This window comes from Ictalurus punctatus, chromosome 2, assembly GCF_001660625.3.
Source record: "Ictalurus punctatus breed USDA103 chromosome 2, Coco_2.0, whole genome shotgun sequence".
NCBI lineage: Eukaryota > Metazoa > Chordata > Actinopteri > Siluriformes > Ictaluridae > Ictalurus > Ictalurus punctatus.
Window position 1 is genome coordinate 39,159,481 of NC_030417.2, and position 15,485 is coordinate 39,174,965.

The following is a 15,485-nucleotide window of genomic DNA, read 5'->3' on the forward strand; positions in this document are numbered from 1 at the left end:
ACTATCTACATTTCCTGCTCATTTGTGTTGCCATTGTCTTTTATAAAAAAGCTTAATAAAAGTGTCATGAAGCAAAATATTCTTGAAATATTGCTGATAAAAACAGATATCGTGTGGCATGTCCAATAAACCTATGTACTGCAAAAAAAAGAAATTTCAAGAAAATAAAAAAGCCTTGTTTCAGTGGAAATTTATCTTTTTTTTTGTGTAAAAAGAAAAATCATCTGGTCAAGCATTAGCATTTTGCATTAGCAAAGTAATCTCATTTTAAGAAAATGCATCTTAAGTTTGTCTTAATAAGATATTGAGCTTAAGATTTAACCAGTAACAAGCTACAACGACGATTTGCGTAATATTCCAGCAGAGAAACAAGATGGTTTTCCTTATTTTAAGAGTAAGACCACTTGCACAAAAATATTTCAATGAATCAGCTAGGTGTCATGGTTATGCTGAAATCCACACAGAACTGCATTACCCATCAGCCCCTGTTTCAATACAAAGGAGGCTTAATTTAAGACAAAGTCACTTATGTTTATTGATCTGTTTGAAGAAATTGTGTCTTATTGTAAGTTTTTTTTTTTTGCTAATTATTCATCTTACATTTACATTACATTTACATTTATTCACTTAGCAGACGCTTTTATCCAAAGCGACTTACAAATGTGAAAGATACAAGCAAAGCGATATATCAAGCAGAGAATAATACAAGAAGTGCTACCATACAAGATCTATTAACTGAGTTCCAGAAGAAGCAAAGTGCAGAGTAGAGTTGTAAGTGCATTTTTTTTTTTTTTTTTTTTTTTTTTATGAGTTGGTTAGGTGTTGAGGGAAGAGGTGTGTCTTTCGCTGTTTTTTTGAAGATGGTGAGAGATTCTGCGGTCCGGATTGAGATTGGAAGTTCATTCCACCACTGAGGAACAGTTAGTGTGAAGGTTCTAGAAAGGGATCTTGAGTCACGCTGAGTAGGCACTACTAAACGTCGGTCGCTAATCGATCGCAGATTGCATGAGGGAACGTAAGCCTTCAGGAGAGAGTTGAGGTAGGGGGCGCTGTTCCTGACAAGGTCTTGCAGGTGAGCATCAAGGCCCTGAATTTGATGCGGGCGGCTACAGGAAGCCAGTGGAGGAGATGAAGAGGGGTGTGATGTGGGTTCTCTTGGGCTGGTTGAAGACGAGGCGCGCTGCTGCATTCTGAATCATCTGAAGGGGTTTGATGGAGCTGCCCGGAGGCCCGAGAGTAGTGAGTTGCAGTAGATCAGTTTGAGATAACAAGAGCCTGGACTAGTATCTGTGTGGCCTGTTCGGTGAGGTAGGGTCTGATTTTCTTGATGTTGTACAGGATGAACCTACAGGACCGTGCAGTTGTTGAGATGTGGTCTGTAAAGGTCAAGCCGTTATCAAGAGTCACCCCGAGGGTCCTGGCCATCCTGGTTGGTTCGAGTGTGGTCGAGCCGAGCTGTACAGTGAGGTTGTGGGTGATTGAGGGACAGGCTGGGATGACGAGAAGCTCAGATTTTGCCAGGTTGAGCTTAAGGTGGTTTTCCCTCATCCAGACCGAGATGTCCGAAAGGCAAGCAGAGATGCGTGCAGAGACGGATGGATCGTCAGGCTGGAAGGACAAATAGAGCTGGGTGTCATCAGCATAGCGATGATATGAGAAGCCATGAGACTCAATCACCTGACCTAGAGATGTAGTGTAGATAGAAAATCTTAGATCTTATATTGAGAGATAAAATCTTAAAGTCAGCTCAGTCAAAGATCAAAATAATAATTGTAAGTAAGTCTGTCTTAAATAACTGAGTTGGTTACACTGCGTGTAGTAAGCACAAATTGCTTACATTTTAGCATTTTAGCATCTAGTTTTAACATCCAATAGCATTTTTTATTGATTAGATATTTACGCAGTTTTCGAGAATTCTCACCAAGTCAGTTTTGCTTCCCCATTAGCAGATTATTTGCTTGATTTGAGTACACTTCAACTCGACTTAAGTGCGTCTTACTTGTTTCAAAAAAGGCATTTCTGACAGTGTGGTTTAGTTTACATGTGCAACTTTTAAAAAGTGTCATGAAAACCTCCTCGACAAAACCCACAAAAAAACATACCGAAAGTGAGAACTAATGTGGTTTTGATTTCGAGAACTTGGGTGGAGATGTACTCACCAGGGCACAACATCGTCTATTGCTTTCTCTCTTTGGTTCTACAGAAAGCTAGTATTAGCATAAATCAGATGTGTTTTGTTTTACACACTTAGTTATATCCAGTCTCAACTGTTAGTTGCTCTGTATAAACGCACCAGCTACGTGAGGTCATTGTAAACCTCTGAGTATCGAAAACATCACCTCCACTAACATTCTAATACACCACAGACTTTCATACACGGTAGCATTTAACACCATTCTGTCCAAACAACCACAGACTTACACCTACAAATTCAGTCCCATGTCCCACACAGGTATAAATACCCCATGTACAACCGAAGAAGGAGATTTAGAAGACTATCTGCCCACACACACACCAAGGTAAGTGCGACAACACAAACTTGAATTACATCCACACTTTATGGATATTTCACTATACACACACACACACACACACACAAAAAAAAAAAAAAAACACACACACACACATACAGTACTGTGCAAAAGTTTTAGGCACATGCAAAGAACTGCTGTAAAGCAAATATGCCTTCAAAATAATGAAATGAAATGTTTCTTTAAAAAAAAAAAAAAAACTGTAAGGAGCACTAAACAGAGGTAAATGAGACAAACTCAATATTTGGTGTGACAAAAAATTTAAAACAGTAGTCTCTGGTACAATTTGTGAAGATTTCTAAGGAAATGAGCCGGTAATTTTCTATCGAGCATCTTCTCTTGCAGAACCAGCCACGGATCTTCTGGAGAATTTTATTTATTTATTTATTTTGGTCTGAAAAGTGTCTTATGTAATACGCTGCTTTCCTTAATGACATACAAACATTTTTATGTAACATTTAATTTTGTGTTAGAAAACTAATGTTTGCGAATCTAAAATGTTTTTTATACTGACTCGATAAACGTAGAAGTCATAAAATAAAAAATCTATAACAGTTTTATAGATTTTTTTAATCGCGTGTCTAAAGCTTTTGCACACTACGGTACAAATTATACACTGACTTTTATGGGTAGCAGATTTATTTATTTATTTTTTCAGTTTGCCCAGATTAACTAGTTGGTGTAATGCAGATGTAATGCAGACGTGTGCTTCAGTGAACCACTGTGCTGTATCCTTAAAACAACACATGAGCACACTTTAAGCGCTATAAACACAATCCTGTTCAGCTTTATGTGACGAATAGTGCCATGAACGTACTTTCTGAACTGCTCAACTCACTTGTCTTCTCTTTCCAGTAAAAACTGCCCCAAGTCAGTTCCCGTTCTCTTACTCGTGACATCACCAGAGTTGTTCAATCAAATCTGAGTGCAGAAAAGGCCTCTGTTATTCATAGGTGAAAATGTCATTTCAAGTTATTTCCAACTTAAACTATACACGGATAAAACAGAACAGTCGTGCGTCGTGACTAAAGGGCCGCGTCCTACACAACGGTACGGTATTGGTATCGAACGATCTAGATAAGAAGAACCAAAAGAGTGACCTCAAGACAATAAGTAAACTTCTTAACCATCTTAATCATTTCACCATAAATATTTTATTTTGATGAACCTCCTACATTCGGGGGTGTTCCTCCGTTACTGTTAAATCTTAATGAATATATGTAGTTTTAATAATTAGTTCATATCACGTATAATGAGGTTGTGGCTCTCATGTTACGCTGCAGTGGTCTGAATGTGTCAGCAACAAACGCTCACTTTTTTAGTGGCTCGGTCATGGAGAGGGGGAAGAAGTGAGTATGTCGACGGAGGCAGGGCACACACACACACACACACACACACACACACAGTCTCTCTCTCTCTCTCTACACACTCACACTTTCTCTTCTGTTCTATTCCGTAGTCTCTTCTTTTGTTCTCTGTTGTCGTGCTGAAATGCAGATGCTGACAAGATTGTGTTGTTAACATGCGAAAATAAAGATTCTGAAAATGTTTGTTTTTTGATGTGTGTGTGTGTGTGTGTGAGAGAGAGAGAGAGAGAGAGAGAGAGAGAGAGAGAGAGATTTTTTGTTGGAAATGACTGGATGTGTGTTATTGTACCCATCACAGGACTGGGATACGCTGCTTCATCTTGAACCCACAACAGGAGAGGTGTGATGTACAGTTCTCCATATAGTCTGAGATTCAGGATTTTCCCTCTGTTTTAATCAGATCTGAAGTAACCAGTAACTTGCTACTTGAGTCGTCTTCTCATTGGATTGTTTATTTCTCGTACTCAAGTCATTATTAACATCATTACTTTTACTCTTACTTGAGTAATTACTTGCACTTGAGTAAAATTTGTGGCTACTCTACCCACAATCGCGTGCTATCTTCATTGCATTCAGCAATCGTATGCATGATTGCGCGGTATTTTCTGCATTTAACCTACTGGGCGCGCTTGTGCATTGATAATAGTATGACCCATTTTAGGGGTGGTCAAATTTATATAGACATTTTCTTTTCAGATAGACTGAGCAATGTGAACTGTTTTTCACTATTAAAACTGAGTAGTATTTAAACATTTCAAGTCACTGATAACGCATTCAGCATTGATTCAGCAAGATTTAAAAAATAAATAAATAAAAAGTGTCTGTCTGGAGCTAAGCATGATCTCATATCTACGTATGTCATTTATCTATCTTGAATATCTACTGGTTTCACCCCCATAGCCTCAGAAGCACTTTGCTTGCACAGCTGATAAAGACATTTGTTCTTAACATCCTGTTGCACTTTACTTTTACTACATCCGTAATCTCTGCTAAAGTACACTAGTTATTTACTATGTACACAGTGGGTAAGTATTGAACGTGTCAATGTTTTTTTCAGTAAATATTTTTCCAATGAGGTTATTCACATGAAATTTTCACCAGACATCAGTATTAACTCAAGAAATCCACACATATAAAGAATTCGCAACATTAAAGTCTATAAATAAAGTTATGATGGGTAAAAGTAAAGCGCTCTCCCAAGACCTTCACAACCTTATTGTTGTGAAACGTACTGATGGAATCAGATACAGACGTATTTCAAAACTTCTGAATCCTCCAGTAAGCACCATCGGGGTCGTTATCCAGAAGTGGAAGCAACATCACTCCGTCATCAATCGGCCACGCACAGGAGCTCCTCGCAAGATTTCTGACCAGGGAGTCAGAAGAATAGTCAGAAGAGTAGCACAAGAGCCAAGGACCAGTCGGAAAGAGCTCCAGAAACACTCGGAGGCAGCAGGTGTCATCGTCACAGAGAAAACAATAGGCAATGCACTCCACTGCTCACGCTCACACGCAAGACTCCATTACTAAAGAAAAGGCATGTCGAAGCTCGTTTAAAGTTTACTACAACTCATTTGGACGAGCCTATGAAACACTGGGAGAGTGTAGTCTGATCAGACGAGAGCAAAACTGAACTTTTTGTCTGTCATACTACACACCATGTTTGGAGAAGAAATGTCACTGCACATCACCCTAAAAACACTACACCAACAGTGAAGTGTGGAGGTGGAGCATCATGGTGTGCGGCTGTTTCTCATCACATGGTACTGGCAGACTTCATATAACTGAAGGAACGATGAATGGAGCCCTTTACCGGGAGATTCTTGAGAAGAATCTGCTGCCATCCTCCAGGATGATGAAGATGAGACGTGGGTGGAGCTTCCAGCAGGACAACGATCCAAAACATACAGCAAAGGAAACTCTCAACTGGTTTCAGAGAAAAAAAATCAAGCTGTTAGAATGGCCCGGCCAATCACCTGACTCGAATCCAACTGAACAAGATTTAAAGACGATATGTTTAGAAGAACGGACCGAAATCACACCTGAATACTGCGAAACATTAATTTCTTCATACAGGAAGCGTCTTGAAGCGTCATTACAAACAAAGGCTTCTCCACTAAGTATTAAATACATTTCAGTTAGCGTGTTCAGTACTTTTCCCCGTGTCATTCCTCTTTATTACACATAACTTCCTTTATGGACTTTAATGTTGCCAATTCTTTATATTTACAGATTTCTTGAGTTAATACTGAAGTCTGGTGAAAATTTCATGTGAATAACCTCATTGTTAATATATTTACTGAAACAAATGTTGATGCATCCAACACTTATTTCCCCCACTGTAAATTGATGTTGGGGCTTAGTGGTGTTTTGGCATGTTGAAAAGGTGGCAACCCTTTAAAATATTATAGTAAGTATATGTCACAGCGATGCAGTGTTGTAGCTTTAACTATCTTCAAATTCACAATTCTTTTACTACAGGAACTGGACCTACAACGAATCCAGCTATGTTGCAGGCACTTCTGATTTGGGCCGTGTTTGCCACAAATCTCCCTCCTCCAACCAGCCAGAGTTGCTTCAAGGCAAAGGAAACTCAGTGTCGCAATGTGGACTTTGCTCCGGGATCCGACCTAGCAGGAGAAGGCTTTGACATCACCACCATGCAACGGAAAGGGGCCTTTGTCCTTGACATGAGCTCCTGGCTCCAGAAGGACAAGTCCTGCACTCTGTGTAAAAACCCCTACATGGGAGGTAAAACACAGAAGCTCCCGGTTTCTGTGGTGGACTGGAGACCGAGTCAGAAGTGCAGCATGAAAGTTTCTGGCTCTGTCTACCAGTCCAGCGAGGCCCTGGTCAGCGCCAGCACCTCCTCTATCGAGAACAACTGGAAGTCAGGCTTGGAAATAACCATTCCCAGTGTCCAGGGATCACTGATGCTAGCAGGCAGTAACTCCAAGCTGGCTCAATATTCAATGGATAAAACTAAAAAAGACAAGTTCAGCTTCACCAACCATGATGTCTCATGTGGATACTACAGGTAGGATGTGAAAGTGTTTTGTCAGTTCAATATGTTGAAATATGCACAATTAATATTTAATTTTATAAAAGCTGCACATTTATTGTTATTTTTGTATTCTACGTCCTGTTCAACCTTCTAGTTACAGGGTTTCCAGCCGTCCACTCCTGCACCCAGAGCTAACGCATGAATTCAGAAGCCTCCCTGCAGCATATGATAGCCATACAAAGCACCTCTATTACAAGCTGATTGACAAGTTTGGTACTCATTACATCACAAAGGTGAATGAGACAATACCTTTCCACAGACTCTGAAACAGCCTTGCAGATAATCTTCTTCTAGCATGTAGGAAAGAAAACCTTGTCCACTTCAGTTTTAGAGTAGTCTAACTTTTGTTAGAGAATGACTAAAGTATGGTCTTGTTGACTGGAAACTCTGTGACTGTGTGCAGGTGACTCTGGGTGGAGAGGTTCGCTCTGTGACCAGCATCAAGGAGTGCGAGGCGTCCCTGCAGGGTCTGAGCGTGGATGACGTGAAGATGTGTCTGGACGTGGAGGCTGCTGTCAGTATGGGAACAGCTGCAAATCTGCAGACTGAATCTCATCACTGCAAGCAGATCAAGGACAAGACTCTGAATAAAAAGAGTTTTGCTAGCAGCTTCAGTGACAGGTTTGTAGCATTCTTAACTTTTTTTTTTGGTAACTATGGTTCAATGAACACCAGATGCCTGGCAGGGGTGGTGAAAATCATCTGGTAATTTTTTTTTGTTTTTAGGGGATGCCAAGATCTTTTACAAAAGTCACAAACCATAGTACGTTTAAATCATAGTATAAAGCAACAAATTTTAACAACAGAATTTGACCAGTCCTGCTTCCACAGAACATTTGGCCAACCCCAGCTGCTCCTGCAGAAAGTCTGACCAACTCCTCCCACTCCCACAGAGTTTAATGAGTTCCGCTCAAGCTGAAAGTTTGACCAATCCTGCTCCTGCAGAATGGTTTACAAATCCTGCTTCCACAGAAAATTAAAGCAATCTCAGATACTCTCACAGAAAGTTTCATCAATCCCTCTCCTGCAGGTTTGAACAATCTTACTTTTTGACTAATCCTGCACCCATAGAAAGTTTGCCCAATCCCACTGCTGCTGAAAATTTGACCAATCCTGCCCTTTATAACAGAACGTTTGACCGATCATACTTCACGCCTGCAGCAAGCTTGATCAATCCCACTTGCCCCTGCTGAGTTTGACCAATCCTGCTCACTTGCACTGAAAGTTTGACCAATCCCACTCTTTCAGGACATTTGGCCAAACTTAACTGGTTCTAAATATCAAAATCGAAATATAAAGAAATTAGCAATTTAAAACACTGTGACACTGATTAGGATAAAGCAGTTACGGAAGATGAATATAAGATAAGATAAACACATCATTAAGCACAACACGACATTCACAATCTCACGATAATGAATTTGGTCTTTGTCCCACAAACTTCATACCTTATCAATCTGCTGTAATGTAAAAAATGCCAGCTTCCACAACTTTTTTGTCAGGACTTTTTTGTCCTGATGTCTTCTACATCTGTCCAGAGGCCCTCGATTCAAATTAATTTGTTTTTGGGGTTTTAATGATTTAATAATCAATTCTACCATGCATTTATTTGGGAATTTATTCAGTTTTTCTGACATCCATATTTCTCTCATTATTAAAGGGAAACTAACATTATTGGTGGACATACTCAAAATGTGGACCTTCTATTCTCGTCAAATAACGATCCAAAGGCCTATAAGGAGTGGGTCTCATCTCTGCCCACTCACCCTGATGTGCTTTCCTACTCGCTTGAGCCCCTTCACGAGTTGCTGCCGACTAAGAAGCTGAACCGAGAGCATCTGCGTAACGCCATCAAGGACTACATCCTCCAGAGAGGCCTGTGGAAAAATTGCACGAGCCAATGCAAAACCGGAGTGAAGACTGATCCTAAGGAGCCGTGCACCTGCAGCTGCCACAACAACCCGGGTGTGGCCCTCAACTGCTGCCCAACTCAGAGAGGATTTGCTCAGATCACTGTAACTGTGATTAAAGCCACAGGTTTATGGGGAGATTACTTCAAACAGACAGATGGCTATGTCAAGCTCCTCCGAAATGGTAAGAACTTCCTCGACCAGACCTCCGTGATCTGGAACCAAAACAGTCCAACATGGAACTGGGATTTCAATCTAGGAACTGAGGACCTGACTCAGTTCAGCAGTGTGAAGTTGGAGGTGTGGGACAGGGACAGTGGCTGGGATGACGACCTTCTCGGGGCATGCGCTGTTAAATTGAAATCTGGAGTGGAAGAGAACTTCTGTGGCCTCAATCATGGAACGCTGTACTATAAAGTGCAGGTGAAATGCGTTCCCGGTTTGTCTGGTACTTCGTGCTTGGAGTATAAGCCCTCTCCCATGGAAGCAGAGCTGCAGAAAGTGTACGTCTCCCGGCACGCTCGCCTGATTCCCAGAGGCATGCTGCTGCAGATGGGGGTGCTCCTCGATGAGCGTCTTCCCCGCTTCAACCAGAGCAACATTCGCAAAGCTACAGGTTTTGAATTGTAGTCCAATTGTGTAGTTTGTGAACCTATCGCAAATTCATGCCAGCTATTAAAATATTTCAAGTAGAATAAATGCACATTGGATTGGCACATTATAACTAAATCTTTCCTGCTCATTTCTGCTGCCTTTTGCCCTTTTTAAAAGCTTAATAAAAATGCTCATGAAACAACCCTTTTGATGAAATATTCTTGAAAAAAAGTAATATTATCGGTTACATTTGCAACTTGTTAACTCCATTCTTAAATCTCAAGAACGTCCACAAAGTCCACATGTCTTACAGAAAATGAGAACTGCTATGTGTAGTTTTTATTTTGAAAGCCAGAGAGAAGACATATCCACCAGGGCAGAACTGACTATCACTTTCAAAAAGAATTTGGTTTTAAAAACAGTTGTTCACACACACACACATTTTCATTACCTAGAGGGGACACAAGGCAATGCGATGCCACTGATGATGTCACAAGGAGGCAAAATTGGCCATGCTCTCTGGATGGGAGGGGAATACTTTCTCTCCACTGGCGATCACAGTGAGTGGAATTGTTGATCCGTTCTGATTTTGTCAAGTGACAGGCATTTCTGGGTTATCCTGTCAAAGATTACATTAAATCTGTTTAATACTTAATAAATATCAAACTTTATCATATGACATAGGGTAGAACATTTGAAATTTCGGGATTAATATGACTGGGCTGTTCTAAGACCTCCTTCTTTTCATCTCTTCTATCATTAATGACTACATAAAATCTGGTCATGTACCATCTGCACTCAAGGCAGCAACGGTTATTCTCATCCTGAACTATTGCATCACTTCTCTCTTTTTTTCTGAAATCCTCATGAGTCTTGGTATTTGTGGCACAGCATGGCAATGACGGTTTGCTTCCTACCTGGAGGGATGGTCATATCAGCTGAAATGGAGGGGTTAATAATAATAATAAACTTTATTTTATAAAGTGCCTTTAAAAGCAGCTTCTCAAAGCACTGTACACAAAATAAGCACAACACAGAAAAATAAAACACATCAAAGTTAATAAGCACAAAAACATTAATAATAATAATAATAATAATAATAATAATAATAATAATAATAATAATAATAATAATAATAATAAAAGAATATATCAGCAGTCAAATGCAAGTTTAAAAAAGTGTGCCTCAAGTTGAGCTTTAAAAGTGCCAAAGGTCTGAGCTTCCCTGAGTTCAGGAGGAAGAGAGTTCCAAAGGGAAGGAGCACAGCCAGAAGAAGTCCTGTTACCCATAGATTTTAAGCGAGTTTGTGGAACACAGATTACAGATTAGTTAACAGATTACACTGTGAGGAGCGCAGTTTGAGATTTGGGGTGTAAGGAATTAATAAACTAGATAAGTAATAGGGAGGAAAGCCATGTAATGCTTTGTATGTCAACATCATGATCTTAAAATTGACATGGAACCTGACCGGGAGCCAGTGCAAGGACTTCAGAAGAGGAGTAATATAATTGTACTGTATTGTGTATAAAACAGTCCTTCAGGCTGTTCAGAAAGTTCATGCTCTTTTTTATTTATATATATATATATATATATATATATATATATATATATATATATATATATATATATATATATATATATATATATATATATATATATATATATATATATATATATATAACTGATCAGACTTATAGTGTTCACGTAGTGGACAATCAAAAATCCCCAAAACTCCCACGCACTTACGCTGAAGGAATGCTCAGATTCTGGCTCAGAAAGTTCAAGATTTCAGACATTTGGGTTTGAGACCAAAAGATGGATATGATACAAGAGTTTAGGATTTCAGCTTCTATTTCTTGGTATTTACATCTAGATGTGTTAAACAACATAAAATGTATAACCTTTTGTATAAGTCCACCCCATTTGTAAGTGAGCAAAAGTATAGGAACAGAGAAGTCTTAAAGTATATAACACTTTGCTTGCATATCCCTTGCTTGTAATAACTACATAAAGCCTGCAACTCATTGACACCATCAAACTGTTGGTTTATTCTATTGTTTACTGCAGCCTCTTTCAGTTGTTGTTTGATTTGGGGGGTTTCTCCCTTCAGTCTCCTCTTCAGGAAGTGAAATGTTGATCAGTTGAAATGCTGATCAGACTTGGCCAGTCTAAATTCTTCCACTTTTCCTCAGATAAAGTCCTTTGTTGAGTTGGCAGTGTGTTTTGGATCATTGTCTTGCTGCATGATGAAGTTCCTCATGATTTATTTGAATGCATTTCTCTGTAAATTGGCAGACAGGATGTTCCTGTAAACTTCTGAAATCATTCAGCTGCTACCCTCATAAGTTACATCATCAGCCATGCAAGCCCAAGCCATGACACTACCTCCACCATGTTTCACAGATGAGCTTGGATGTGTTGGATCATGAGCAGATCCATTCTTTCTCCACATTTTGGCCTTTCCATCACTTTGGTAGAGATTAATCTTGCTTCCAGATGTTTTGTCACTCATCTCTATTTCTTTGTAAATTCCAATCTGGCTTTGTGATTCTTGCTGCTGATGAGTGCTTTGCATCTTGTGGTATTTCTGCTGTTGAAGTCTTGGTCAAACGAGGGATTGTGATACCTTCACCCCTGCCCTGTGTAAATAGTTGGTGATGTAACTGACTATTGTTTTCTGTTTTTTCCTCATAAGGTTCTGTCATCAGCCGTTGTTGTTTTCCTTGTCTGAACCATTCGGTGTCTTGCTCAGTACACCAGTGGTTTCTTTATTTTTCAGGACATTCCAAATTGTTGTACTGGATATGCCCAACTGATCTTCCCTCTTTTCTCTGCTTCAAAATGGTTTGCTTTTCTCCCATAGACAGCTCTGTGATCTTCATGTTGGCTTATCATTTTTAACAACAAAGCAGTCTTCCCAGGTGAAACTGAAGCCTAAATCCAAGAGTAGATGTTCAGAGCTATTTATCGTTTAAACAATCAATATAACAGGAAACACCTGGGTAAAAAGAAACACCTGTCAGTCACATGTTCCAATATTTTTAGTGATCTACAAATTGGGTGGTCTGGTACAAAATGTGCTATGTTCTATGCCATTCTCCAGTGCCCAGTGCCCTTTTTACTGAATACACCTTTAAACACTTGTTTCCAGACTTTACCAGTCATGTTAACTTGACTGTTTCAATGTTGCTTAATGCTGACAAAGTAAACTATTTAATTGTATTGTACTTTAGTTGTGTATTTTGTGATAAAAGTATATTAAATGCATTGAGAAAATGATTACATTTATTATAATGAGTCTTTATTGGTCACAGCGTTGTGAAATTCTTTTCTTCGCATACCCCAGCATGCCAAGAGGTTGGGGTCAGAGCGCAGGGTCAGCCATGATACGGCGCCCACTGGAGCAGAGAGGGTTAAGGGCCTTGCTCAAGGGCCCAACAGTGGCAGCTTGGCAGCACCAGGGCTTGAACCCCGACCTTCCGATCAGTAACCCAGATCAGTAAACAGCGCGTGCTTCCGGGTTGTCAGTGACTGTTTACTTTCGTCACGTGTGTTTTGTTATGGTTCATGTCTTGTCTGTGCCCCTGTCTTGTCATTGGTAGTCTCCCTCACGTGTCATCATTATTCACAGCTGTTTTCGTTTTACCGTTGATTACGTTAATTATTTAAACCCCTCGTGTGTCTTTGTTCAATGAGAAGTATTGAGTGTCTGTACCATACCAAGCCTAGTTTTTAGTTTCGTGGTTTTGATCCTGTTCTCGTCCTCATTTCTCGATTCTTGTCTAAGCCCAGTTTATCCCTGTTTGCCGATCGCCTGACTACTCGCTTGTTTTTGACCACGGTTTTGCCTTACGTTTTTGGATTTGTATGCCTCTCTCTCGTCAATAAAGCTCTTAACTGCACTTGGATCCATCTTTAAAACCCATACATGACAATTAGCAGCATTTACACAAATATCGTGAGTAATATAACTTCAAACAACTAAGTCATTGAAAATGTCAAACAGAAAAAAAAGATAATAAAATCTACTTATTTACTTCAAGTAAGCAGTCTTTAGTCGGTTAGAAGTTACTCTGGGTTCCTTTGTGACCTCGCAGACTATTACATGTCTTGCTCTTGGAGTGATCGTTGCTGGTCCACCACTCCTGGGGAGGGGAACAATGGTGTTGAATTTCCTCCATTTGTACACAATTTGCCTGACTGTGGATTAGTGAACTAAAATCTTTAGAGATGGTTTTGTAACCTTTGCCAATATGATGAGCATCAACAACTCTTTTTTGAGGTCCTCAGAAATCTCTTTGCCATGATACACTTCCATAAACATGTTGTGAAGATTACACTTTGATAGATACTTGTTCTTGAAATAAAATAGGGAGCTCACACACCTGATTGTATCCCGTTGATTGAAAACACCTGACTTTAATTTTCTTTGAAATTAACTGCTAATCCCTGAGCTTCACATACTTTTGGTACTCATAGATGTAATATTGGATAATTTTCCTCAATAAATAAATAACCAAGTATAATATTTTTGTCTCATTTGTTTAATTGGTTTCTCTTTGTCTACTTTTAGTACTTGTGTGAAAATCTTTAATATTTATGCAGATATACAGAGAATTTTAAAGGGTTCACAAACTTTCACAAATTTTGAAAGATCTACAGTTCTCTCTATATGCCTCCTGTTGCACTTCTCATTGGTGCAATTCTTCTTCTGTGTATTCTGGCTAAAACATGTATGGTTGGATGTCCACATATGTTGAGTAATTTCCATCGCTTGAGTAATCCATTTGCTCCATCGGAGTAATTTACTTACAAAGCAAAGTTACAGTGGTGCTTGAAAGTTTGAATTATCTATAGCTATGTAGAGTTGGATAGATAGAAAAGTAGAATTTTCTATATATTTGCATAAATATGACCTAAAACATCATTATATTTTCACACAAGTCCTAAAAGTAGACAAACAAAAGCCAATTAAACAAATAAGACAAAAATATTATGCTTGATTATTTATTTATTGAGGAAAACATAACATTATCTCTCCCTCTCTATTATATATATATATATATATATATATATATATATATATATATATATATATATATATATATATATATATATCTCAAACTCAGATCTACACAACACGTCTGTGGAAGTATACCATGGCACGAACAAAGGAGATTTCTGAGGACCTCAGAAAAAGAGTTTTGATGCTCATCAGGTTGGAAAAGGTTACAAAACCATCTCTAATGAGTTGGAGTCCACTAATCTACAGACAGACAGACTGTGTACAAATGAAGGAAATCCAAGACCATTGTTACCCTTCCTTGGAGAAAGGAAAACATTGCATTACATCATAAGACCTTTATCCTGCCTGTGACACATGTTGGTGGTAGTATCATGGTTTGGACCTGTTTTGCTGCATCTAGGCCAGGACGACTTGTCATCATTGATGGATCATGAATTCTGAATTATACCAGCGAATTCTAAAGGAAAATGTCAGGACATCTGTCCATGAACTGAATCTGAAGAGAAAGTGGGTCATGCAGTGAGACAACAACCCTAATTACACGAGTCGCTCTACCAAAGAACGGTTAAAGAAGAATAAATTAATGTTTTGGAACGGCAAAGTCAAAGTCCTGACCGTAATCCAATAGAAATGTTGTGGAAGGACCTGAATCAAGCAGTTCATGTGAGATGTGAGATAAATTATGTCCAATTTTATTAGATATTTTTGCAATTTTTATATATTTGATTACCGTATTTCAGGAAATGTATCCAATGGTAAATATAGCTATAAAGTAAATAGCTGCATGAATTAGGATGAGTGATGGAAAATCACTCTGTTACAGAATGCTGATCGCGATTTTAAAATTAAGACAGTAAGACCATAACAATAAGAGCAATACTGAAACATTATGTGACACTTCAATGTTCTCTAGTTTTAGTACCAGAGGTCCTCAGCACTGTATAGTCATGTATACTGTATATATTACAGGAACAGGACACAACAAATCCAGCC

At 39.0% G+C, this 15,485-nt stretch overlaps 1 protein-coding gene across 4 annotated transcripts; it reads left to right on the forward strand.

The window, feature by feature from the left end:
* The first annotated feature begins 2,427 nt into the window (after window positions 1-2,427).
* Window positions 2,428-9,681, forward strand: LOC108280723 (perforin-1). Of its 4 annotated transcripts, XM_053676576.1 has the most exons (6): window positions 2,464-2,519; window positions 4,197-4,238; window positions 6,380-6,935; window positions 7,057-7,195; window positions 7,366-7,583; window positions 8,623-9,681. In XM_053676576.1, exons 3-6 carry the CDS (start codon window positions 6,406-6,408, stop codon window positions 9,500-9,502), a joined length of 1,767 nt encoding a protein of 588 aa, XP_053532551.1. In that variant the 5' UTR covers window positions 2,464-2,519; window positions 4,197-4,238; window positions 6,380-6,405; the 3' UTR covers window positions 9,503-9,681. The 4 variants fall into 4 exon arrangements, with proteins under 4 accessions (XP_017351560.1, XP_017351553.1, XP_053532551.1 ...); XM_017496071.3 differs by lacking the exon at window positions 4,197-4,238 and having other exon boundaries at window positions 2,428-2,519; XM_017496064.3 differs by having other exon boundaries at window positions 2,441-4,238.
* Window positions 9,682-15,485: the final 5,804 nt, after the last annotated feature.